Source organism: Trichosurus vulpecula, chromosome 4 (genome assembly GCF_011100635.1).
Source record: "Trichosurus vulpecula isolate mTriVul1 chromosome 4, mTriVul1.pri, whole genome shotgun sequence".
Lineage (NCBI taxonomy): Eukaryota > Metazoa > Chordata > Mammalia > Diprotodontia > Phalangeridae > Trichosurus > Trichosurus vulpecula.
The window spans coordinates 19534426-19560974 of record NC_050576.1 but is presented as its reverse complement, the minus strand read 5'-3'; the positions used below and the strand labels follow the sequence as shown (position 1 = coordinate 19560974).

At 39.3% G+C, this 26549-nt stretch overlaps 1 protein-coding gene across 1 annotated transcript in view; it reads right to left on the bottom strand.

Moving 5' to 3' along the window:
* Nucleotides 1-25504, bottom strand: part of LOC118846466 (cytochrome P450 2J2-like) — a 41749-nt gene extending 16245 nt beyond the window's left edge. Inside the window, exons 1-6 of the mRNA XM_036755028.1 lie at nucleotides 25083-25504; nucleotides 23307-23469; nucleotides 17890-18039; nucleotides 15708-15868; nucleotides 14715-14891; nucleotides 2208-2343 (exon numbers count right to left, since the gene is read on the bottom strand). Coding sequence (XP_036610923.1) covers nucleotides 2208-2343; nucleotides 14715-14891; nucleotides 15708-15868; nucleotides 17890-18039; nucleotides 23307-23469; nucleotides 25083-25295 — 1000 coding nt within the window. The 5' untranslated portion in view covers nucleotides 25296-25504. The remainder of the gene's footprint in view (nucleotides 1-2207; nucleotides 2344-14714; nucleotides 14892-15707; nucleotides 15869-17889; nucleotides 18040-23306; nucleotides 23470-25082) is intronic.
* Between the last annotated feature and the right edge of the window lie 1045 nt (nucleotides 25505-26549).

Below are 26549 nucleotides of genomic sequence, written 5' to 3'. Positions count from 1 at the left end.
AAACTATTTACTCTCTCTCTCTTTTTTCTTCCTTTTTGGTTTTGTTTCTTCTTTCTCATGATTCATTCCATTGGTTATAATTTTTCTTTACAGCTTGACTGTTGTGTAGATAAGTTTAATTTGAAGGTGTATGTAGAACCTATATTGGATTACATGCTGTCCTGGGGGGAGGGGGAGATTATGGTGGGGAAGAAAATTAGGAACACAAAAACTTGCGGAACTGAGTGTTGTAAAACAAAAATAAAATAGTAAATTGAAAAGGAGGGGAGAAGAGGAAGCTTAAGGTGAATGGCCTCAAGATTTGCAGTAAAGTGAACTGATACAAATTGAAGTGAGCAGAACCAGGAGAATGTTGTAGACAGTAACAGCAGTATGATGAAGAATTGTGAATGACAGCTATCCTTAGCAATGCGATGATCCAAAATAATGGCAAAAGACTAATGATGAAGCATAATATCTTCCTGCAGAGAAAGAACTGATATTATCTGAATAAAGACTAAAGCATGATATTTTTCATTTTCTTTGTTTCTTTCAGTTCTATGCAGTCTTCTTGCACAAAACAAGTAATATGGAAATGTTTTACATGAGTCTGCATGTCTAACCTGTGTCTGATTGCTTACCATCAAAGAAGAAGGAAAGGAAGGGATGGAATTTGAAACTTAAACCTTCAAAAATGTTAGAAATTGCTTTACATGCGATTGAAGAAAAATAAAATGTCATATATTTGTAATATCAATTTACAGTAAAATGTGAGGCAAGTTTCTTGGCTGAAATAGTTGAGAGAGAGGGAGTCATGCTCCTATGTGAAGGGATGAGAAGGTTTGGAAAAGCTGCTGCAGTGAATAGGAAAACTAATTAATTAAGGAAATGTAAAAGGATTGCCTTGAAGCAATAATTATGAAATCATGTAATATAAATTTATAGTGGACACAGTCAGAATGATTTTGTTGTTTTCCTTACATTCGTTTAAGGCACATGAAGGACACTGGTAGTGGAAGTGAACCAAACACGATGTTTGACGGGGCAAGAGAGATGATACCATATGTGGGGAATTGTAGATTGAAATGGTTCACCAAGGGGTCAGGATGGAAAAAGGAGGAGTGTGTGGCTAGTGCAATAGTGATGGCCCAGAAGGGAACTGAGAAGTCAAGAGATTGACAGCCACGGAAAGCAGAGAGAGAGGTGAAATATAATAGATTCATATCGGATAAGACATTGTCAAAATTCGTGAATCCTTGAAGTGGAATATTTGTGGGCAGTGTACAAATGACCCATTTAGAGTAGCTTGTAACTTAGCTTATAACTATGATATAGGTTAATATATATATAATATGCAATATAATATATAGTAATAACATGCAATTTAAATACGTTGGGGTAGTTTATAATTAAGTTAATGCTTGTTGACAATGTAATTCTTCACAACACTGTGATTTTTAGCCCATCTCCCATCATTCTGGGGTGGTCCTCGTAGGAGCAGAAGCTAACTGCAGAGGGCTGAGCATCATTTTGTACTGTTCTTTGTAGTGAGACATGGGTTGAGCTTTCTGGCCTCTAAGACAACTTCCAACTTTAAATCTAAGGACTTAATGACCTTCTGTAGATTGAATTCATAATGCATCCTTCACTTAAATATTTCTATTTTGAAACCTATGAAGATTTATCATATTTAATAGGATGCAAATAAATTTTTAAAATGTTACTTTTTCTTATCACACACCTTTTCATTAAAAAGTTATAGTGAACTACAATAATGACAAAATAATATCTGGTATTTACATATCACTTTAAGGGTTACATGTTTGTTAACTTGTTTGATGCTCATTACAACCCTTTGAAGTAAGGGCTATTATTATCCCAATTTTACAGGTTAAGACACAGAGGCTGAGAGAAGTTATGTGACTAGCCAAAGGTCACATGGTTAGTGAGTTCCTGAGGTAGGATTTAAATTCACATCTTCCTGGCTCCAAACATAATGCTGTCTCTACTGCCCAAGCCAACAACTACCATCATATGGGGATGTAAGTGAAATGTTAATGTTTAAAAGCAGTCTGTGTGATTGTGAAAAATGGTAATCACTGCGCTATTCCAATGAGAATTGAAAGAGGATGATGTATGTAAAGGGCTTGGCTTCTTGAAGCTCTCTAAAGGGGACCTCTTCTGGGCAAAATTCTACAGGGGTGCAAGGCCTGAGGCCATCACTGTACCTTGGATCTCCGGATAAAGGGCCATATACAGCAGTGCCCACCTCAGAGTGGCTGACGTTGTTTCTGTTCCAGCAAAGAAGAGGTCCAGGGTGCATAAGACTAAATTTTTTTCTTCAAAACTAGAATGGATATCATCCTTAAATTAAAAGTTCAAGCATCAGTTGGTTAATCCAAAAAAATAATAATAACTATCTCCAAATATGAGCGGCTACAGCCTCAGTGGGGGTCCAGGTGGCAGATCCTGAGCTTCCCATTAACACCCAAGAATACAGTAACTGTTCCTGAGAATGAGAGCTCCTATTTCATTTTTATCTTTGAAATGTTATTTTTCCAAGTACATGTAAAGACAATTTTAACATTCTTTTTATATAGAATGTTGAGTTCTAAATTTTTCTCCCTCCTTCTCAACTCTCCCCAACTAAGATGGTAAGTAATTTGGTATAGGTTATTTTTATGTGTATGTTCCAAATTTACCTCATCTTCTGCAGTGTTCATCAATTGCCTTTTCTTTCATATTAGCCAATCTGTAGGTGTAATGTGGTACCTTAGAGTTGTTTTAATTTGCATTTAGCTAATCAATAGCGATTTGAAACATTTTTCATACGATTATAGATAGATTTTTATATGAAAACTGCTGTTCATATCCTCTGACCATTCATCAATTGGAAAATGACATGTATTCTTACCAACTTTTCAGTAATCATTTAGATAATTATACCTATCACTATAAAACATGTTGATTTCTTCATTGGAAAAGTTGCCTATTCAAGTCCTTTGACCATTTATTAATTGGCAAATGACGCATATTCTTTTGGTTTTGACAAAGTTATTTATATATTTTTATATGAGACCTTTATCTGATAAATTGTCTATAGGATTCCCCCCCCAATTTGTTTTCCTTTTCTTCTGTCTGATCTTGCTTGCATTTGTTTTATTTGTGCAAACTCTTTTTAATTTAATATAATTAAAATTATCCATTTTATATCTAACTTTGCTCTTTAATTCTTGTTTATTCATAAATTGTTCTCCTATCCGTAAGACTGATAACTTAGATGTTCAATGTTCTTCTAATTTCCTTGTAAAATCTCTCTTTATATCTAAAATATGAATGAATGAATCCATTTTGACCTTATCTTGGTAAATGATGTAAGACACTGGTCTATGCCCAACTTCTGCCATACTGCTTGAAGTTTTTCCCAAAAATATTTCCTTTGATATTCTTAACTTTTTGTTTTACCAAATGAATTTTGTTATTATTTTAACTAATTCACATTCTAATTCATAATTACTCTTCGTGAATTTGTGACCATTTTATTTTTACTTACTATTTTCCTTCTCAGCCTCTCTTTTCATCCTATCTCGCTTACCTTATCTTCTCCTTTTATCCCCTTATTCTTTATTTTAGCCACCTCTCTAAAAGTCCCCCTTTTATCTATTCACCTGACCATCCTAATCTTCATTTATATACCCCTCTAATACTCTCTCCCTCACCCTGTTCCAGAGTTTTCTCACTTCTCTAGAAGTTCATAAGACTTTTAACCATCTCCAGATGAATATGTTGCATCCTCTTTGATCCAGATGAGAGTAAGGGTCCAATATCACCAGCCTGCTACCCCTGCCTGCTTCCTCTGTATTAGTTCTTCCTTTCATGCCCCATTTTTATGAGATGCTTTCTCCTTTTACCCTTTTCCTACCCAATTTTATTTTTAGAATCTTCTCATCATACACAATTCAGCACCAACCTTTCTTTCAAACTATTTCAGTAATGATAACAGTTTTAACAATACTATTACTACTAATAACAACTAACAATTACTAACATTAATAACATTTTCATACATCATAAGTAAATAGCTTGATATTAATCAGAGCATTGTAGTCTTTAATAATTTCCTTATATTTGACCTGGATATTTTGTATTGAACTTTCCATTGATTTCTCGCCTTTTGGTTACAAATACCTGAAAGTCTTTCAGTTCATCAAATGTCTATTTTTTTCCTCCAGTATTATATTCAACTTTGCTGGATAAGTTACTCTTGGATGCAATCCCAGGTCCTGTGCTCTGTGAAATATATTTTTCCAAGACTTGATGTCTTTTAGTATAAAAGCTGCTTAGTGTTAAGAAATCCTGATTGTTTTCTGCAGTATTTAAATTGTTATTTTTTTCTTGTTGCTTGTGATCTTTCTTCTTTAACCTGGGAATTACAAAACTTGGCTATAACATTCCTGTAAATTTTCTTCTTGGGTTCTCTTTTAGGTGGTGATCAGTGCATTTTTTTGTTTTTACTTTACCTTCTTGTTCTAGAACTTCAGGGCAATTTCCTTTAATAATTTCTTGTAATATTGTATGCAGATATCTTTTCTGAGCATAATGTTCAGGTATACTGACAATTCATAGTTTCTCTCCTTAATCTTTTCTCTAGATCAGTTTTTTTTTTCCTAATGAAGTGTTTCAGATTCTCCTCTATTTTTTCTAGTTTTACTATATATTGGTGTATTATAATGTCATTTGATTCTACTTGCCCATTTCTAGTTTAAAAGGAGTTATATATATTCTTCCTTAACTTTTGTATCTCCTTTTCTTGTTGATTAATTTTCTTTCCATAATTTCCTTAGATTTTTTTTTTCTGAATTGTCCTCATTCTCTCTTATTTCATTTCTAAAAATTCCTTTTTTATTTTCTTTTAAGATTTCCTTTTGGACTTGTGACCATTTGGCATTACTATTTAGGGTAGGAGTGGCATTTTTTAACCTCACTATCTTCCTCTGAATATGAACCCAGTTCTTCTTTTATAACAACATCACTATCAATGGTTGGGTTCTTTTTCTTTTGCTTACTCATTTTTATTTTAAATTTGGTAAATTTTATTTTTCACAGCTCAATAATATTATGTTCAAGTGCTAATCAGCAGTTGTGGATAATGGTGCATTAGGCCTCAGGTCCTTCTTACCATTGTTTTCTGAATTCTGCCTGGTGGCTCACCTTCACGGACTCCTCCCTTCCTCCCTGAAGTCTCAACTATGCCATCTGGAAAAATGTTATTGCTCCTTATGGTACTACTCTCACTTGTCATGCGTTCACTCCTCCTTGCCCATAGCCATAGCCAGGGCATCATGTCTGGTCATTGCTGCTGGGCTTGACTTCTAGAAAAAGCAGGAGATCTTCAATCTTCCCTCACTCAGCTTCTGCTATTCTTTTGATAAAAATTTGTGACATAAAAGTTCATGAGGTGAAAGTTTCTGAGGCTATGATATAAAAGTTCCTGAGGTTATGACAATTGAGGTGAAATTTCTTGAGGCCTAATCTGCTTCTTTCAGGGCCTACATACAGTTTGTTGATTCAGAGGAGTCAACCTAGAGGTGTTTACACTTCCCTCAGACCAAACTTCTGCCTTTGGAGTCTTCTCTGAAGTCCTCTTAAGATGTCATAGGAGGACAACTCCTTTACCAATTTATTTTTGCTGCTCTACATTCATTTCATGGTGATTTTCTGTCTCTGACCTCCTCCATCATCTTTGTGGAATGTCTTATTCTTCTTCAATATATTTTCCAGGTTAATATTTTTTCCAGTCAGGTATTTTACATTATCTTCCATTTTTCATTCTTTTGAGTTTGTTTGACAGAGTCTTGATGACTCATAGTGTCATTAGCTTACACTTGCCCAATTCTAATTTTTAAGGAATTACTTTCTTCACTTACCTTTTGTACCTCCTTTTTGATTTGGCCAATTATACCTTTTTAAGGAGTTGTTTTCTTCAGTTAATTTTTGTGCTTTCTTTTTCCAGGCTGTTTGCTCTATTCATGATTCTTTGCATACCTCTCATTTCTTTTTTCTTCCACCTCTCTTGTTTGATTTTTAAAATACTTTTTGAGAATAGCCAGGAGGACTTTTTAAGCTTGAGAACAAGTCATATTTCCCTTTAAGGCTTCGCATGTCAGCATTTTGACATTGTTATCCTCCTCTGCATTTGTGTTTTTGTCACCATTGTAGCTTTCTATGGTAAGATTTTTTTGCTCATTTTCCAGCCTATTTTGTCAATATTTAAAGTTGAGCTCTCCTGCTGGGGAACAGAGAGAGCTGTCTCAAGCTTCTTGTGCTGGAGACCAGGGGCTTGATTGCTGGCTTGCTGTCAATGTTTGATCTGGAGCTGTCAGCTGTTGCAGTGGAAGAACTTGACCTATTAATAACTGTTGCACCAAACTTTATGGGTTGGCAGCTCACCTATTGCATCCTGGCTAGAGGCTTCACAGCTTATCTTCTGTGCCATTAGCACACTGAGTCAGGTTCCTGATTTGTGCTAGGACTAGGGCCTCCCACTGACTTGCCCTTACACTGCCTGAACTGGTCTGTGTTCCCATTATATCCAAGTGAGACAGGCCTGTCTTGCAGTCCTTCTCAGTTATTTTGGCCTAGAAAGTTGTTTGAACCTTTCCTTTTGTGGATTTTGTCACTCTAGAATTCATTTTATTGCTTGTTTTATATTTATTTTCAGGGAAACTGGGAGCAAATTTCTGCCTTTTGTCCATGTTCTTGGTTCCACCTCTGAAAGCTTCTATTTCTGTTGGTTTGAGAGGCTTACTATGAGTGGTTTTCTAACCAAACACATGAAGGTAGGTAGGATCTGTGTTTTACAGGTGAGAAAACTGAAGCTGAGACACCATTGGACAAATTGTCCAGAATAACAGAGCTAAAAATGACAGAACTACCACTCTATTACCTCACATCACTTGTATGCCCTGCGCACATGATGACCTTCCAACCAGCCCCTCCAGGGCCACATACAAAAAATGAATGGGCATGGGAGTTAACTTTTTAGAAGGTGATTATGAAGCCAAGGGATTTTTCCATCATCTGACCAAGATATGTACTAGGTAGAGGTGCCTAGAGTGCTCGATTTAGAGATGCTTCTATTGAATTTGCATCTTTATTTGTTTATATTGAATTCTTTCTCCTCTTCCTCTTCTTTCTCTTGTTCTCCTTTTCTCTCTCCTCCTCTCTCACTTTGCCTCCTTCATTCTCTTCTTCATCCTTTCTCACGCACCCCCTCCTCCTCCACCTCCTTTCTCTTCTCTTTTTCTTCCTTGTCTTTATTATTATTTTTAATTTTCTCTCCACTAAAGACCTACCCACTTACCTCCTAATAGCTGCTGATATTTCTTCTTCTGGCAGGAATAAAGCTGATTGTAAAATGGATAATAATAATAGCAAGAATTTTGTATAGCACCTATCATGTGCCAAACATAGTGAAAAGGGTTTCCCAAATATGTTTTCATTCTATCCTCACAACAGCCCTGTGAAATAGGAGCTGTTATTTTCTCCATTTCACAGCTGAGGAAACTTTGGAAAACACAGGTTTACTCACTTTTGCTGGGTCACAGAGACAGTGTCTGAGCTCATATTTGAAATTGAGTCTTCCTGACTCCAAGTCCAGTGCTCTATCCACATGCAATGTAGCTGCCTGAATGACCTTATTTTAGTCCTAGTTTCATCCCTCACCTGTTTCATAGTACTAAACAGAGCACTAAGTTGAAAGAGCAGGATTCATATGTCCATGCTCCATGATTGTTGGACACATCCTTTAATCTCCTTTAATTTCAGTTTCTTCATCTGTGAAGTGTAGATAATACCTGTGGTAGCTATCTCATGGCATTACTTGGAGGGGAAAAACAAGACAAAATATTTTGTAAGCCTTCAAAGATCATATGCCTCTAAGTTGAAGTTGTTTCTTCATTTCTTATCATTAATATTTCTCTGGGTAAGAATAGATGTTTTGCCCCATTGATTCATTCTTTTAATAATGAGAAAACTAATAGCACTGAAATGCTTTACATTTACATGTCAGCTACTTCCCCATAATCTTGTGAAGTATGTAGTGTCATTAATATTGCTGCTATTTTTTTCTTTTTTTACTTAATATATCAGTTTTCAACATTGATTTCCACAAGAATTTGAGTTACAAATTTTCTCCACATTTCCACCCTCCCCCCCATTCCAAGATGGTATATATTCTGATTGCCTCATTCCCCAGTCAGCCCTCCCCTCTTTCATCCCACTCCCCCCTCCCCATCCCCTTTCCCCTTACTTTCTGGTAGAGCAGAATATCTTTTAAAACTTTGAGTTCCAAAGTCTCTCCTTTCTTCCCTTCCCACCCACCCTCCCTAAGAAGGCAAGAAATTCAACATAGATCACACATGTATCATTACATAAAACACTTCCACAATGCTCATGTTGTGAAAGGCTAACTATATTTCCTTCCATCCTTTCCTGCCCCCATTTCTTCAGTTTTCTCACTTGACCCTGTCCCTTTTCAGAAGTGTTTGCTTTTGGTTACCTCCTCGCCCTATATGCCCTCCCTTCTATCATCCTTTTAATCACCTTCCCCTTACTTTCCTGTGGAGTGAGATACCTAAATGAGTGTGTGTGCGCTATTCCCTCCTCAAGTTGGATCTGATGAGAGTATGATTCACTCATTCCTCCTCACCTGTCCCCTCTTCCCTTTCAACAGAACTGCTTTTTCTTGCCACTTTATATGAGATAATTTACCCCCTTCTATCTCTCCCTTTCTCCTTCTCTCAATATATTCCTCTCTCACCCCTTAAATATATTTCATTTTTTTAGGTATCAACCCTTCATTTTCAGCTCATTCTGTGCCCTCTGTCTATATTCCCTTCAACTCCTCTAATACTAAGAAAGATCTCATAAATTACACACATCATCTTTCCTTGTAGGAATGTAAACAGTCCAACATTAGTAAGTCACTTATGAATTCTCTTTCTTGTTTGCCTTTTCATGCTTCTCTTGATTCCTGTATTTGAAAGTCAAAATTTCTATTCACCTCTGGTCTTTTCACTGAGAAAGCTTGAAAGTCCTCTATTTTATTGAAAATTCTAATTTTGGGTGGAGCCAAGATGGTGGCCAGAAAGCACAGACCAGCATGAGCTCCCTGTCGAGTCCCTCCAAAAACCTATAAAAAATGGCTCTGAACCAATTCTAGAACTGCAGAACCCACAAAACAGCAGAGGGAAGCAGGGCTCCAGCACAGGACAGCCTGGATGGTCTCTGGGTGAGGTCTATCCTACATGGAGCTAGGAGCTGGGAGCTGGGAGCGGAGCGGAGCAGAGCCCAGTGCAAGCAGCGCAGACCAACCAGACCAGGAGCCGGGCGGAGTGGGCACTAATGCCCTGAATCACTGACTTGCAGCAGTTACCTGATTTCTCAACCCACAAACACCAAAGACTGCGGAGAAGGTTAGTGGGAAAACTGAGGGAGTAGAAGGAGTTAGCGGTTCAGTTACCAGCCCCAGGGGCAGCGGAGGTGGGGCAGCTACAGCTGCTGCTGCTTCTGGCCCCAGGCCCACCTGGTGGGAGGAATTAAGTGGCAGATCAGAGCAGGAGTGCACAGCCTCCTGAAGATCTAAGCCCAGTCTGGGTTGGGGGTTCTTGGGAAAGGAGTAGTGCTGGTGTGACAGAGCTGGTACCTCCCCCCCAAATGTGGAACATAGAACTTTTTAGTCTACAAGCAGTCATACCCCACTGAAAAACTCAAGGGTCAAGTTAGTTGGTTGGGAATATGGCCAGTCAGCGGAAACAAGCTCAGATTCAGTCTCAGCCTTTGCATTCTTTCTTTGGTGACAAAGAAGACCAAAACATACAGACAGAAGAAGTTAATGAAGTCAAAGAGCCTACAACAGAAACCTCCAAGAAAAAACATGAACTGGTCCCGGGACATGGAAGAGCTCAAGGATTGGGAAAAGCAATTTAGAGAAGTAGAGGAAAAATTGGGAAGAGAAATGAGAAGGATGCGAGAAAACCATGAAAAACAAGTCAATGACTTGCTAAAGGAGAACCAAAAAAATACTGAAAAATACACTGAAGAAAACAACACCTTAAAAAATAGACTAACTCAAATGGCAAAAAGAGCTCCAAAAAGCCAAAGAGGAGAAGAATGCCTTGAAAGGCAGAATTAGCCAAATGGAAAAGGAGGTCCAAAAGACCACTGAAGAAAATACTACTTTAAAAATTAGATTGGAGCAAGTGGAAGCTAGTGACTTTATGAGAAATCAAGATATTATAAAACAGAACCAAAGGAATGAAAAAATGGAAGACAATGTCAAATATCTCCTTGGAAAAACCACTGACCTGGAAAATAGATCCAGGAGAGAGAATTTAAAAATTATTGGACTACCTGAAAGCCATGATCAAAAAAAGAGCCTAGATATCATCTTTCAAGAAATTATCAAGGAGAACTGCCCTGATATTCTAGAGCCTCAGGGCAAAATAGAAATTGAAAGAATCCATCGATCGCCTCCTCAAATAGACCCCAAAAAGAAATCTCCTAGGAATATTGTCGCCAAATTCCAGAGCTCCCAGATCAAGGAGAAAATACTGCAAGCAGCCAGAAAGAAACAATTTGAGTATTGTGGAAACCCAATCAGAATATCCCAAGATCTGGCAGCTGCTATATTAAGAGATCGAAGGGCTTGGAATATGATATTCCAGAGGTCAATGGAGCTAGGATTAAAACCTAGAATCACCTACCCAGCAAAACTGAGTATCATGTTCCAAGGAAAAATATGAATTTTCAATAAAATAGAGGACTTTCAAGCTTTCTCAGTGAAAAGACCAGAACTGAATAGAAAATTTGACTTTCAAACACAAGAATCAAGAGAAGCATGAAAAAATAATCAAGAAACAGAAATTGCAAGGGACTTACTAAAGTTGAACTGTTTTGTTTACATTCCTATATGGAAAGGTGACATGTATGATTCATGAGACACCAGTATTAGGGTACCTGAAGGGAATATGCATATATATATGTATATATAAGTGAATGTGTATGTATTTATATATCTATGTGTGCATATATATATACATATATATACATATATGTACATATATATACATATATATACATATATGTACATATATATACATATATATACATATATATACATATATATGAGAGAGAGCAGACACAGAGTGAGTTGAAGATTAAGGGAAGATAGCTAAGAGAAATAAAATCAAATTAAGGGATGAGAAAGGAACATACTGAGAGAGGGAGATAGGGAGAGATAGAATGGGGTGGAATATCTCACATAAAGGTGGCAAGAGGAAGCAGTTCTGGGGGAGGAGGGGAGAGGGAAGGTGAGGGGGAATGAGTGAACCTTGCTCTCATCAAATTTGGCCTGAGGAGGGAATACCATACATACTCTGTTGGGTATCTTACCCCACAGGAAAGAAGAGGGAGGAAGGTAAAAAAAAAATAAAAGGGGGGGGATGATGGAGGGGAGGGCAGATGGGGATGGAGGTAATCAAAACAAACACTTTGGAAAGGGGATAGGGTCAAGGGAGAAAATTCAATAAAGCAGGATGGGTTGGGATGGAGCAAAATGAAGTTATTCTTTCACAACACGAGTAGTGTGGAAGGGTTATACATAATGATACACATGTGGCCTATGTTGAATTGCTTGACTTCTTAGGGAGGGTGGGTGGGAAGGGAAGAGGGGAGAGAATTTGCAACTCAAAGTTTTAAAAACAGATGTTCAAAAACAAAAAAAAGTGTTTGCATGCAACTAGAAAATAAGATACACAGGCAATGGGGCATAGAAATTTATATTGCCCTACAAGAAAGGAAGGGAAAAGGGGATGGGAGGGGAGTGGGATAATAGAGGGGAGGGCTGACTGGGGAGCAGGGCAACCAGAATATATGCCATCTTGGAGTGGGGGGGAGGGTGGAAATGGTGAGAATATTTGTAATTCAAACTTTTGTGAAAAATGAATGCTGAAAACTAAATATGTTAAATAAATAAATTTAAATAAAAAAAAGAAAATTCATATTTTGCCTCGGAGCATTATTGTCAGTTTTGCTGGGCAGGTGATTCTTCATTTTAATCCTAGCTTCAGTGACTTCTGTAATATCATATTGCAAACCCTTCAGTCCCTTAATGTAGACACTGCTAGATCTTGTATTATCCGGATTGTGTTTCCACAATACTCAAATTGTTTCTTTCTGGCTGTTTGCAGTATTTTCTCCTTGACCTGGAAACTCTGAAATTTGGCAAAAATATTACTAGGAGTTTTGTTTTGGAGATATTTTTCAAGAGGTGATTGGTGGATTCTTTCAAGTCCTATATACTCTCCGGTTCCAGAATATCAGGGCAGTTTTTCTTAATGATTTCTATTGAAAGATGATGTCTAGGCTCTTTTTTTAATCGTGGCTTTCAGGTAGTCCAATAATTTTTAAATTATTTCTTGTGGATCTGTTCTCCAGGTCAGTGGTTTTTCCAATGAGATATTTCACATTGTCTTCCATTTTTTCATTCCTTTTGTTCTGTTTTATAATTTTCTGATTTCTCATAAAGTCACTAGATTCCACTTGCTCCAATCTAACTTTTAAGGTAGTATTTTCTTCAGTGGTCTTTTGGACCTCTTTTTCCATTTGGCTAATTCTAACTTTCAAGGCATTCTTCTCATTTTCTTTTTGGAGCTTTTTTTGCCATTTGGGTTAGCCTATTCCTTAAGGTGTTATTTTCTTCAGTATTTGGGGGGGGTATACTTTAGCAAGTCATTGACTTGTTTTTCATGGTTTTCCTGGATCACTCTCATTTTTTGTCCCAATTTTTCCTCTACTTCTCTTACTTGCTTTTCCAAATCCTTTATGAGCTCTTCCATGGCCTAAGTCCAATTCATATTTTTCTTGCAGCTATTTGGTGTCAGCTCTTTGACTTTGTCAACTTCTTCTGACTTTATGTTTTCCTCTTTTTTGTCACCAATAAAGGAATCTAGAGTTTGAGTTTGAGTCTGAGTTAGTTTTTGCTCCCTGTTCATGTCCCCAGCCAACTACTTGACCCTTTAGCTTTTTATCAGGATATGACTGCTTGTAGATTAGAGTGCTTTGTCCCAAGCTTTAGGGGCTTCACTGCTGTTTTCAGAGCTACTTATACTCCTCCATCACCCCAGGCTCTGTCCCAGCAGCACTCCTCCTCCCCTAAGAACCACCAACCAGGACCACAATACAGATCAATGCAGTGCACAGCAAGAGAATCTGCCTCTGTGCCCACAAAACACTACTTGCACTCCCACTCTAATCTGCCACTAGATTCCTTCCACTATGTGATCCAGGGATTTGGGAAGCAGCTGATGCTGCACCACCCCCACAGCTGGTGGCCTGACTACTCTGAACGATCCCACAGTTTCCCCCTAAACTTCTCTTTGGCATTTGTGGGTTGAGAAGTCAGGTAAGTCCCACAGCTCACTGTTTCATGGCCCCAAGGCCTGTTCTGGCTGGCTGATTCTAGGTCTGGTCTGTCCCAGTGCAGCCCATGCTGTGCTGCCCTCACTCTCAGCACCATGCGACAGACCCCTTCCTGGTGACCATCCAGGTTTTCCTGGGCTGGAGATCTGTTTCCCTCTGCTATTTCATGGGTTATGAGGCTCTAGAATTTGTTCAGAGCCATTTTTATAGGTGTTAGGAGGTATTTGGGGGAGAGCTTATACAGGTCCCTTCTTTCCAGGTGTCATCTTGGTTCTACTCTACCTGCTCCCATTTTTCAAACAAAGATACTGAGACTTAGAGAAATGGTTTGTTTCCAGGTAATCTTGGCTGATGAATTCAGGATGAGAAATTCAAATAGAAATCCAGCATTATTGAACTATACAGCACATAATCACAAATCTTGAAGTTGGCAAGGAATTCCAATGATGTCAAACTCAAAAGAAATGGTGCCACTAAATTATATGTAAGAAACCCTGGAGGCTATATATTGATTTACATTATGTATGTTCTAATGAAGTTTTATTTATTTTGTTAAATGTATCTAAATTACATTTTTAATCTGCGTTTACAGTACTCAAGAATAACATGGGCTACAATGCTGCCTATATGTTTGACCGTTGCACAAATTCTTCATGGTAGTTAAAATTATGTTTAACCTATGACACTGAAAATCTCATTTATTTTTATAGTGGTGTGAGGTTTACAAAGAACATACACATAATAATTCTGGACAAGGGGTAGATAGAATATCTTAATGTTACGGATGAGAAAAATGAGATGCAGAGAGATGAATTCATATGGCTGATATATTAGGGACAAGAATTAATCCCAATCTGAGTAGGTTAAAAGGAAACTTGACTTGCAGACAAAAAGAGCTGGATTTAAATCCAGCCTCAGATTCCTAATAGCTGTGTGACTGCAGCAAGCCAATTAACCTCTCTATGTCTCAGTTTCACACACACACATACCGACACACCCTCATATAAAATCAGAGAGTTGAACTCAATGAGCCCTAAGGTCCCTTCCAGGTCTAAGTAAAAATTGTGAACTCTTCACTAGCAAGCCCAATTACTTATATGCTTTACCTTCCAGGATTGTCATTGATAAAAGTTATTTACATTCTGAGGCAGATGTACAGTTTGTAAAGTTTTAACACACTTATCCTCACATCTCTGCACTTTTTTTGTTTGTTTTAAACACACAATGTCCACTTTCTCTTTTATCTTTATTACCTTGGACAGCTCCTTCAGGTAAGCATCAATGAAGTCCAGGGTCTCCTCTGGGTTCAGATCTTTCTTGTGTTGTTTGATGACACATTCTACAAAGGATTCTACCTTCTTCCATTCTCTAAAGAGCTTCTGGTGAGATCCTGGCAGGAATTTCATTACCCAAGGAAAGATATTGAAGAGCTAAATAATATAAAAGGGAGCAGGGGAAGGAATGTTGAGTGTCATTTCCTGTCAGGCTGCCCTATCTCTTCATCTTCCTCATCCTAAGTCAGGACAGTGTTCTTGACCATTTTTATGTCATGGAATTTACCATAATTCCATATCTAATCACTTCTGAAATCTACCCTACCTGTAACCACTGAGGATCATGGTACTCAAAGCAATGCCCAAAGTTATGGAGCAGATGATATTGGAAACAGCATTCTTGATCTGAAAATGGGGGTCAAAGGGCTGTCCTGTGGACCAGAAGAGAAAGGGGACAGACCACTCTTCATTTCACTCATGTTCTTTAAAGGAAATGAGCAAAACTTTCTACTTTTTTTCTCCTAAACATTTTTTTCTGACCTTTCCTCTTCCACACCCCACCACACAGTAGGTGTGTAGGTGCTATCTGTATGTGTGTGTGTGTATGTATGTATGTATGTATGCATGTATATATATATGTATGTACATGCATGTTTGTAAATTGATAATCTTAGTAAAGATCTTAGAAAAACTTGAAATTGTAGGGAAATTTGTGTCCCATAATTTGGAGGTCACAGTGTTCTACAAAAGCATTGGGTACCTTAGGCATATTCTTTTATGTCACTGTTTATAAAAATCTTGTTTCTTTCTTCTCTCCATTTGAATCCCTTTTACTGCTTAGAGAAACTCACACATAAGCTGACTCAGCTCCTGCCAACCTCTCACAGACATGCTAGTTTCTTTTCCTGTGGAGGAAGTTCATGGTCCAAGTGAGGATGAGGCAGCCCTGCACAAGAAGGGATGTCCTGTTACCTGACACTGCCACTTGGTTTCAAGCACCAAGATATCATCCAAACTCTTCAGCAGCTCCCAAAACTGAGAATCATGGTATTCAAAGCGATACCCAAAAGTTATGGAGCAGATGATATTGGAAACAGCATTGTTGATCTGAAAGTGGGGGTCAAACGGCTGTCCTGGTAACCAGAAGAGAAAGGGGACAGATCACTCTTCATTTCACTAATGTTCTTTAAAGGAAACAAGTGGAGCTTTCTACTTTTTTTCTACTAAACACTTTTTCCTCATCTTCCCTCTTCCCCACCCCACCAGCATACATCAGCTTTTTTTATTATTTTCCATAATAGCTACTGCTTAAATAGACATGAGAAAAGGTAAGGAACATGCCCATTTTCTAGTGTTTCAGTGAAGAATCATGATTTAATTGGCATATTCTGTTTTAACATAGCTTACTTTTGTGGCTTTGGGCAAATTATTTTATCTGTCTTTGCCTCCATTTATTCATCAGTAAAATGAAGGGGTTGGAGTAGATGACCTTTGAGGGCCTTTCTAACTTCTATAAATGATTCTATATCTCATATATTATGTGCATAAATTCACAAAGCTGTGCCCATCCATGTAATGGGAATGGGCACATACGTGCATAAAGATTTAAGTGTAGATATACCAATACCCATGACTATATACACCTGTGGGCTACATGCATGCATGTGAGCAGTAGAGCTGAAATTACAACTGCAGATATTGGAATGAAAGGAAAAGATATGAGAAGGTGAATAAAGAAGGGAGGCAATATAAATAAAGCACTGCATAAGGTACTGGACTTGAATCAAGGAAGACCTGGTTTACGTGAGACATTTTGTCAAACCCTGCCTCAGACTAGCTTGGTGACCTTAGTTCTAGTGTCTTCCCAGGGTTGATTATTTCCAGTTTCTCCTGTTTATAGAGCCTTTGTACATATTGTTTGCATGTTGTCTCCCCCCTTAGATTAGGAGCTCCTTGAGGAAAGGGACTCTCTTTCTCCTTTCTTTATGTTCCCAGGATTTAGCACAGTGATTGTAATATAGCAGATATTTGATAAATAATTATTGACTGACTAACTGATGCTGCACAAGTCATTTAACTGTTACACTCCTCAGTTTGCTTATCTGCAAAATGGGAGGGAGGATTGGATTGATGGGCTCCAAGGTTCATTCTTACCCTAAATCTATAATAAAAACAGAAAACAACAGAAGATGAGGAGAAAGTAGAAGTGGATGATGATGAGATGTTTGGAGAAGGACAAAGCAGCATAAAAAGGGAGGAATTGTAGAAGAATAGATGTTTACAATAACAGCATTGTGAAAATAAAGATAACTTGGCCAGACAAAAATGTTAATTAATGCAATACCAACCACAACTCCAGGGGACCATTGACGACACCTGCTACCTACATCCTGACAGAAGGGTGATGGACTTAGCTTTCACAATGAGATATATGCTCTGGGCAAAGCCAACGCAAGAATTTATTTGGCTTTGCTATGTATATTTGTCACTAGGGTTTTGTTTTGTTTTTCCAGTTCAAGGAAGAAATGGAAGGAAAGAAAATAAAAGATTAATTGAAAAAGTAATTGAATTTTTAAAAACTGAAGACAGCAATATGTATAAATACATTATACATATATGTGTATGTATAGACATGTGTGTACATGAAGAAAGAGAAAAATAAGAGAAAGACCCTAAGAAAAGGAAATAAGTGAATCAGTATGTAGAAAGGAAGAAGGATGATTAGGAAGAAAAAAGATTTAGAGAAGGGCAGCAGGAGAGAATAGAGAGAGGGATGTGTGTACATGTGTATGTGTAGGAAATTCCGGGAGTTGCCAGGCAAGGTGGTGTCATGCATGTGACACTTTAAGGAGAGAAGCATGAAGGATCTATCTTTTGATAGCAGAACACAATTGTAATGGCATTCTTGAGAATGGACCATCCATGAGAATGGTTCCTTTCTTTGCTTACTGTCTCATTTCTTCCTAGAGAACAGATGGGTCTTTGAAAACCTTCCCAGGGTACAGGGGCTGTGACATTTTGCCTGTCTCTAGCCCAGAGATGAGCTCCCTTCCTCTGCTCCTCCCACCCACAGCTACAGATTTTCTTTAATGATCAATTGGCCAAAAGGACAATCAGAAGCAATTGAAAGCATCTCTGCCTGACCAGTGCTCACCTTTTTCCTCCCTGATAGCCTCAGTGAGATACCTGGCCTCCTCCCGGATCCGGTCTTCCAGGGTCTTCTTTCCAAAACCAAAGTTCCTTAGGGTCATCAAGGCAAATCTTCTTTGCTGTTTCCATGCTTGGCCATTAGACATTATTAAGCCTAAATAATAATAATAATAATAATAATTATTATTATTATTATTATTATTATTATGAAAAATAACATATGTCAATATTTCAAAAGATCTGTATTTTTACTGCGTTGGTTATTCTCTCTATGAGAAATGGAATTCAATTGAAGAGGCCCTTAAAAAACACCTACTATGTTCAAAACACTGTGCTGGGTATACAAATACTAAGTACTAGACAATTCTGGCTCTCAAGGAACTTACATACTTATTGGGGAACTATGACTTAAACTTCTACTATAGGGCACATGGAAAGACCTGGAAGTTCTAAAGACAAAGGGAGATGTCGAGGCTGAGAGGTCTGCAGGGTCTGTAAGTAGGCCATGTACCTTGGAGTAGATAAGTAGGAGTTGATTTCCTCAGTCAGAGATGACTGGCTGATGGATGAGTTTCTCCTTTGGAGAAGACAGCTGCAGACAGGGAGAGGAGCCCGAGTCAGGATGTAGGTAGCAAATGGCCTAAAGCCATCTCAGATAGCCCTTGCTGACTTCATCACTGTCATGGTCTGGGCAAGGCATTGATGCCTTGGTCTACGGGTGCAGCACGTGACACAAGCAGGCTTATGTCCCTCTCTGCTTGATGTCATCTGGAACTAATAAGGCCACTCCACTTTGATGATAGTACAGTATCAAATAGGCAGACTCGTTTCTCTCTAGTCAGCAATGGAGGGGTGGTAGAAAAGATTCCCTGGGATACTTCTTTCCCAGGAAATATCTTTGCTATGAAGAACTTGGAAAGCAAGGCATAGAGTTTTTCAAAAGCACCAAAGGATGGAATTATTTAAGGATATGTTGCATTTTTATGAAAGAGGAGAGGTCAAACTACTTCTGCATAACTACCTAGACCACATAAAAAAGAGAGTAGTACTTCCCCAGAGGTCTCTAACTGGGTAAAGAAAATTGGAGGGATGAAAGGAAGTAACTACTGGAGCTTTCTCACAAATTCTGTCAGATACATCTAAAAAAGTGAATCTGAGCAGATTTGAGAGAGTTACAAGCCACTAATAGACTGAGAGGGGCAGGAACACCAGGCACAGGCAAGGGCATCAGACCAAACCAACCAGAAACAGCAGAGGAATACAGCCAGCTTGCCCATCTGGGAGAGCACTGGGCGAGTGAAACACCTGAGCAGGAATAGGCCCAGGGCAGAAGTACCTGCTACAGCCACGATCGAGCGCCAGGCTTCTCAACCCAGGATGGGAGTCTGTCAGGCCTGGAAGAGACACCATTGCAGAGCCTGCGGCTGTGGGAGCAGCTAGCCCGGAGGCCTTCAACCCACAGTCTAAAGGTTTCAAACTAGCCTTCTTGAACTTCCAGGAGTCATGATGGCCAGGTAAAATGGCTCTCATCCCTCCCTTGAATAAACCCAGAGAATACTACCTCAGGAGAAACAGAGGAGCCAGGAGTGCACTTCAGGAGCGAGAGAAGTTGGGGAAAGGGCCCTTATTGTGGTGGTGGAAGGGGACTAGTGAAGCAATAGAGGTGTCCCAGCAGCCCTCACCTCAGCAGAACAACACGAAAAACTGAGCCCCGGGGGGTGGAGCCAACAAATGTCAATGCCAGGACCCCAGATGTGGCTTTGCACAGCCAGGGGAAGTGGAAGACACCATCGCAGACAATAGCTGAGACCACCTGTGCTGTAGAGCAGTCCTGGGGAAGAGGAGACATGCAGCAGCCAGATCATCCCTTCCCCACACCTCACAAAACCAGAGGCCATAGCACATAATGATAGATCTCAACACAAGAAACTCAGGATAGAGCCCCTCAGGAGCTCAGGTCCCAGAAGCAGAGATCCACTTTAGAAACCAGCAGGAAAAAAACACCATGAAAAATAACACTAAGAAGCTTTCAAAGATCATTGGTTCGTATCATGAAGACAGCGAAGATCAAAATACTAATTCAAAAGAGGACAGCATGGACACTACACCACATCTAAAAACTCAAAAGGGAAAGTGAACTAGTATCCAGACCAAAAAGCATTCTTGGAAGAACTCAAGGAAGAGTTAGGGAGGTGAAAGAAAAAAATGGGTGAGACTTATCAGTTATTTTATTATGAGATTTATTTACACAATAGTCAAATTGTAAAGAAGAATTATGACCAATGGAATGAATCGTGTTAGCCAATCTGACAGGATAAATGTGGTACCTAAAAGTTGTTTTGATTTGCATTTCTCTAATCAGTTGTGATTTAGAGCATGCCTATCAATTGGGGAATGGCTGAACAAGTTGTGATATATGAATGTAATGGAATACGGCTGTGCTATAAGAAATGGGGAAGATATGGACTTCCTAATAACCTGTAAAAAAATCTACATGATATAATGTTGATTGAGTGGAACAGAACGAGGAGAACATTATACACAACCACAGAAATATTGAGTCTGTGATGACTTGGCTCTTCTCAGCAATACAAGGTTTAAAGAATTATGGAGTCTGAATGCAGATTGAGGCAAACTATTTGCTCTCCTTTTTTTTTCTTTTGTTTTGATTTCTCTTTTGTTTTTTTTTTTTTGTTTTGTTTCTTCTTTCTCATGATTCATTCCATTGGTCATAATTCTTCTTTACAACTTGACTATTGTGTAAATAAGTCTCATGCAAAGTTATATATAGAAGACATATTGGATTCCCTGCCATCTTGGAGAGGGAGGGGGCAGCAGGGGAAGAAAATAGGGAACTCAAAATCATTCAGAAGTGAGTTTTGTAGAAGATGGTGACTAGAGAGCAGGGACTAGCGTGAGCTCCGTACCGAGTCCCTCCAAAAACCTATAAAAATGGCTCTGAACCAATTCTAGAACTGCGGAACCCACAAAACAGCAGAGGGAAGCAGGGCTCCAGCCCAGGACAGCCTGGATGGTCTCTTCGTGAGGTCTATCCCACACGGACCAGGGAGCTAGGAGCTGAGAGCTGGGAGCTGGGAACACAGTGGAGCAGAGCCCAGCCTGAGTGGTGTGGACCATCCAGACCAGAAGCCAGGTGGAGGGGGCCCTAGCACCCTGAATCAGTGAGCTGTGGCAGTTACCAGACCTCCCAACCCACAAACACCAAAGACTGCTGAGAAGGTTAGTGGGAAAAGCTGCAGTAGTGGAAGGAGTTCACGGTTCGGCTTCCAGCCCCGGGGGCCGCGGAGGTGGGGCAGCTACAGCTGCTGCAGCTTCTGGCCCCAGGCCCACCTGGTGGGAGGAATTAAGTGGCGGATCACAGCAGGAGTGCACAGTCTGCAGAAGATCTAAGCCCAGTTCGGCTTGGGGGTTCTTGGGGAAGGAGTAGTGCTGGTGTGACAGAGCTGGCACCTCCCCCCCAAACGTGGAACGTAGAACTCGTTAGTCTACAAGCAGTCATACCCCACTGAAAAACTCAAGGGTCAAGTTAGTTGGTTGGGAATATGGCCAGGCAGCAAAAACACACCCAGATTCAGTCTCAGACTTTGGATTCTTTCTTTGGTGACAAAGAAGACCAAAATGTACATACAGAAGAAGTTAATGAATTCATAGAGCCTACAACAAAAGCCTTCAAGAAAAACATGAACTGGTCCCAGGCTCAAAAAGGATTTGGAAAAGCAAGGTAAAGAAGTAGAGGAAAAATTGGGAAGAGAAATGAGAAGGATGTGAGAAAACCATGAAAAACAAGTCAACGACTTGCTAAAGGAGACCCCAAAAAAATACTGAAAAATACACTGAAGAAAACAACACCTTAAAAAAATAGACTAACTCAAATGGCAAAAGAGCTCCAAAAAGCCAATGAGGAGAAGAATGCCTTGAAAGGCAGAATTAGCCAAATGGAAAAGGAGGTCCAAAAGACCACTGAAGAAAATACTACTTTAAAAATTAGATTGGAGCAAGTGGAAGCTAGTGACTTTATGAGAAATCAAGATATTATAAAACAGAACCAAAGGAATGAAAACATGGAAGACAATGTGAAATATCTCATTGGAAAAACCACTGACCTGGAAAATAGATCCAGGAGAGAGAATTTAAAAATTATTGGACTACCTGAAAGCCATGATCAAAAAAAGAGCCTAGATATCATCTTTCAAGAAATTATGAAGGAGAACTGCCCTGATATTCAAGAGCAACAGGGCAAAATAGCAATTGAAAGAATCCATAGGTCGCCTCCTCAAATAGATCCCAAAAATAAATCTCCTAGGAATATTGGAACTCAAAGTTTTAAAAATCAATGTTAAAAATTGTTTTTACATATAACTGGGGAAAAATAAAATACTAAGTTTAAAAAGTGTATATAGAATAATTATACATATACACATGTATATGCATATATGTACACATATGTACATGTATACATATTTACATGTACATATACATACGTGTGTGTATGTATACCTGTCTGTGACTTATGTAAACAAGGGGAAGGAAGAAGAAAGGGAAAACTTTGTCCACAGCAGATTTGCAATTTCATTTGAAATCATCTTGTTTTTAGGGTACTGTGTTTTCGAAATGCTTGTTTCAGTCAATAAATTAAAGATAAAATAAATTAGCAAAATTGAAAACAAAAGACTTTGACCTGGCACTTTAACTTTATTGAATTTCTTCAGATGCAGGTATCTCTTCTGGCACCTGCCCCAACATGTAAGTCAAAGGGCCAAAAGGCAGAATCATAAACCCATAGAGTTTCAGAATTGGAAGAAATCTCAGAGTCATCTAGTCTAACTTCTACCCAGCAAATAACATGAACTATATATATGGAACAGCTTCTTCTTGAAGACCTCAAATGAGAGGGGAATCTACCACGTCTGAAGGAAAACCATTTCGTTTTTGGACAGCTCTGTTGGTTTGGAAGTGTTCCAAGCATCAAGCCAAATTGTACCCCTCTGCAACACTTACCCATTGCTGCTGGTTCTGGGGCCAAGAAAAATGAATTAATACCTTTTCTATTAATGGGCCTTGAAAGACTTGAAGACAGTCTTCATGCCTCTCTTCACTCTCCCCCATCCCCAACTGAGTCTTCTTGTCCTTAATTTAAATACTCCAAACTCCTTCAACTGATCCTCCTATGGGATGAATTTGAACCACTTTACCACCCTCATTGCACTCATCCTCAATCCTCTTACCCCACTCTCAGACATGAAGGAAGGAAACTTCAATGCCCTATTTTTTCTATCATGTTACTTCTAGCCACAAGACCTATAAAAAGGAAACCTTCAGGAATGATGGACAGGAGTCAAAGATATCTCTCAAAGAATCCTGGAGATAAAAAATGTATTTATCATAATTCAAAGAACTCACCAAATGATTTAACGACATGGAAGTGGACAGGAACTTTGGGACGATCAATAAACACATGGCCTTGGTTAACTAGGACCTCCTTGATCAGTGGTAATCCCGTAACCATCATAAAGGTAAGATTTCCCAGATGCATGCAGAAAACATTTCCATATTTCTTGGCAAGCTGAAAAAGATTTAGTTTGAATTGCAAAGTTCCATTGCCTTTCAGGCTATTCTTTTTGTCTGTACTGTTATCAGATGACATCCTAGCGATGTGAAACATCAATGCAAATGGAGTCCACTCAATTCAGTCTGATCCAATTTCACTGAATTCACTTCAGCTTACCCCAACAAACACTGAATCATCCAACTACATCCCAAGTGCTGGGCTAGGAGTTGGGCAGAGAGTCACAAACACCAAACAGCTCGTTCCCTTGAAGGATTGACCTTGGAAGCACCTGGAAGGGATCAGGAAGGCTTTGTGCAGGAGATGGCCCTATAAAGCTGAGATTTGATGGAAACTGGGAATTCCAAAAGCTTCAGAGGAAGATATAATATATTCCAAGCTCTGAAGTGGCCACTATATTCAAAGCAGCATTCTGGGCGTGGAATATATGACAAAGAATAACTCAGAGCTTAATATGGGGAAAAGACCTAGAGGTTACCACATGAATAATTAGTAAGGTCATTATTGTAGTGCATAGAATATAAGCTCCCAGAGTGGAGGGGCAGTTTTATTTCTGTTTTCTTAATCTCCAGAACCTAGTTCATGGTACCTGGCACTTGGGAGGTACTTATGAAATGATTGTTAATTGATTGATTCATTATGTCTTTCCCCAATGACACCCATCAAAGCCCTTTCAAAACTCAGTGAGCAGAGTGACATAGCAGGCAAAAAAAATAGCCATTGTTAGTGTTTGGTGAACTTAATTGAAAGAAAAACTACTGGGATGTTGGCAGTATTATATTAACACACAGAATTGACCAATAAGGCAAGTGAGGATCAGAGACTTGACATGGCCTATCCAAACTCATAGCTCAGAGTCAGGGACCACGGGTTCTTAACCTTTCCTGTGTATGTGTGTGTTGTTGTTGTCCCTTTGTTAGTCTGGTGAATCTTCTGGGTCACTTCTTACAAGCAAGTTTTAAATGCATAAAAATTTTTAAAAAGGAAAACCAAGTGTATTAAAAATCAGTGATCAATTTTTAAACTAAAATTCAGTGGCCCCAGTTAAGCAATTCTGATTCTAGTGTATGAAGGGACCTCAGAAGCTGCTTATGCAATTTCTGCCATTCTGAACATTTATGAAGTCTTTACTATGTGCCAGGTATTGTGCTAAGAAAAAGACAGTCTCTCAAGGAGCTCACCTATCACTTTAGAGATTATAATGATAATAATGATAGCTGACATTTAGATAATGCTTAAAGTGTGTAAATCCCTGTGTAAAGTATTTTATAATTATTATCTCATTGGATCAGAATCACAGAAATTGAGTAAAAAGGGACCTCAAGGGCCATCTAATCTTGACTCCATACAAAAGTTAACTGGACAACAGCACACCCAAAAAATGATAAGCATATGATTTTCTCCAGGTCAGAAGAGGGTTGTGAACTCAGTTTCTCGAAGTTCCAAACCTGATATTCTTTCCATTGCAAGAAGCTGCTTCCCACATAGCAGCAGAACAGGGACAGACACCCAGGCTTGTGGCTCCCCAATCCAACACATTCCCCAGGGCCCCCAGTTCCCAGGCTCTACTGACAGCCAGTGGATTCTCGCCCTCCCATCTCACTCTTTACCTTTTGCATGGAAATGTGCGGTTTACTACGGTCCATCTGGAAGAAGTTGCCCAATATGGGCAACCCAGGAGGGCCAGGGGGGTAATTGAGATGCTGCCTCCTCCTCTGAAGATACTGTGCCAGGATCAGGAAGATGGCAGAGAAGAGAAACAGGGTCTGCAGGGAAGATCTTTCCCAAAGGGCAGGGAGCACAGTTCCCAGAGAAACCTGCATGTTTCCCAGCTCTGGTACCAAGGCCAGAAAAGTCAAGCCCCTCCTTCCTCTCCTTCTTCCTCTTCCTTCAGCAACAGCAGCAGTTATGTGGCTACCAGGAGAAGTGTTCGGATGAGGGACAAAACTCAAGTTGTTTGTCCCCTTGGAGAAACTTCCTGGGCTGACTTTATAAGGCAGGCAATGAGAGCTCCAGGGAGTGCTGGCCTCGCCTCTGTGCCTGAGCCCTCTGCCCTCTTCCAGGGCCTGCCTCCTGGGAGTAAACACGCCCCACCCCTACAATCTTCTACCCTGAAAAGAAGACTGGAATTGTCTGCTGGAAATCACAGAGACAACTTTGCCAGAGTGGATTAAGAAGGCTCCACCCACAAACAGAGCCACACAGTGGGGCCCAGCTCACAGGGCCAGATCTGTGAGGAAGGAAGTGACTTGGAACTTCACCTCATTGTTTAGGAGAGCAGCAAGCAGACGTCCAAGGAGGCCAGGAAACTGACAAGGTCCAAAAGCTGTTTGTAAGTTTCAGAGCTTTCACTGGAACCTGAATCAGCTGTCTTCAAGTTAGCACATTTCTCCCTGTTAAAAACTGCCTCTTAATGGGGTTGAGAACTAATGTAGAAGGGCTCTAAACCTAAGATCCAGGGACCCTGAGCAGTATATAGATAGATTTCAGTAGGTCTATAAACTTGAATGGGAGAAAATAATTTCAACTTAGATTAATTAGAATAAAATTTCCGATAAAATTGAAATAAAATTCCAATTTAATTGGGATAAATTAAATGAAATGCCAGTATAATTGGAATTATGTGAAACAAAAGAAGGAATTCTTTTTCCCAGGATTAAAACTACCCCCAGCTTTGAGTGATAACAGGATGTAAGTTAGAGGTAACTATTTCTAATCAGAGCTGTGACCTAGCAGAACCAGGCTTCAGGTAAAAGATCAGAAGCTTGCACACATGCTTAACAAGCTGTTTAAGGGGGAACATTTCAAGTAAGAGAACATGAAGTGTGTGGTAGAGGAGGTCACATCTAGCCAATGGAGAACAAGGGGGGAAATTCGAATTGGCAACAGCTTGAAAAGGCTTGCATTTGTCTGAGCAAGTGCACTCCATTAGGCAGCTGCTAACCATTCACTAGTAATGTAAAGTAAAGGTAAAATAAAATGAGAACTTTCTTGGCTTCACAGTGAGTATTGTTCTTTCCAGAATGAGAATGTTTCTCACAGAATAAATTGGAATAGAATTCTAATATAATTGTTAT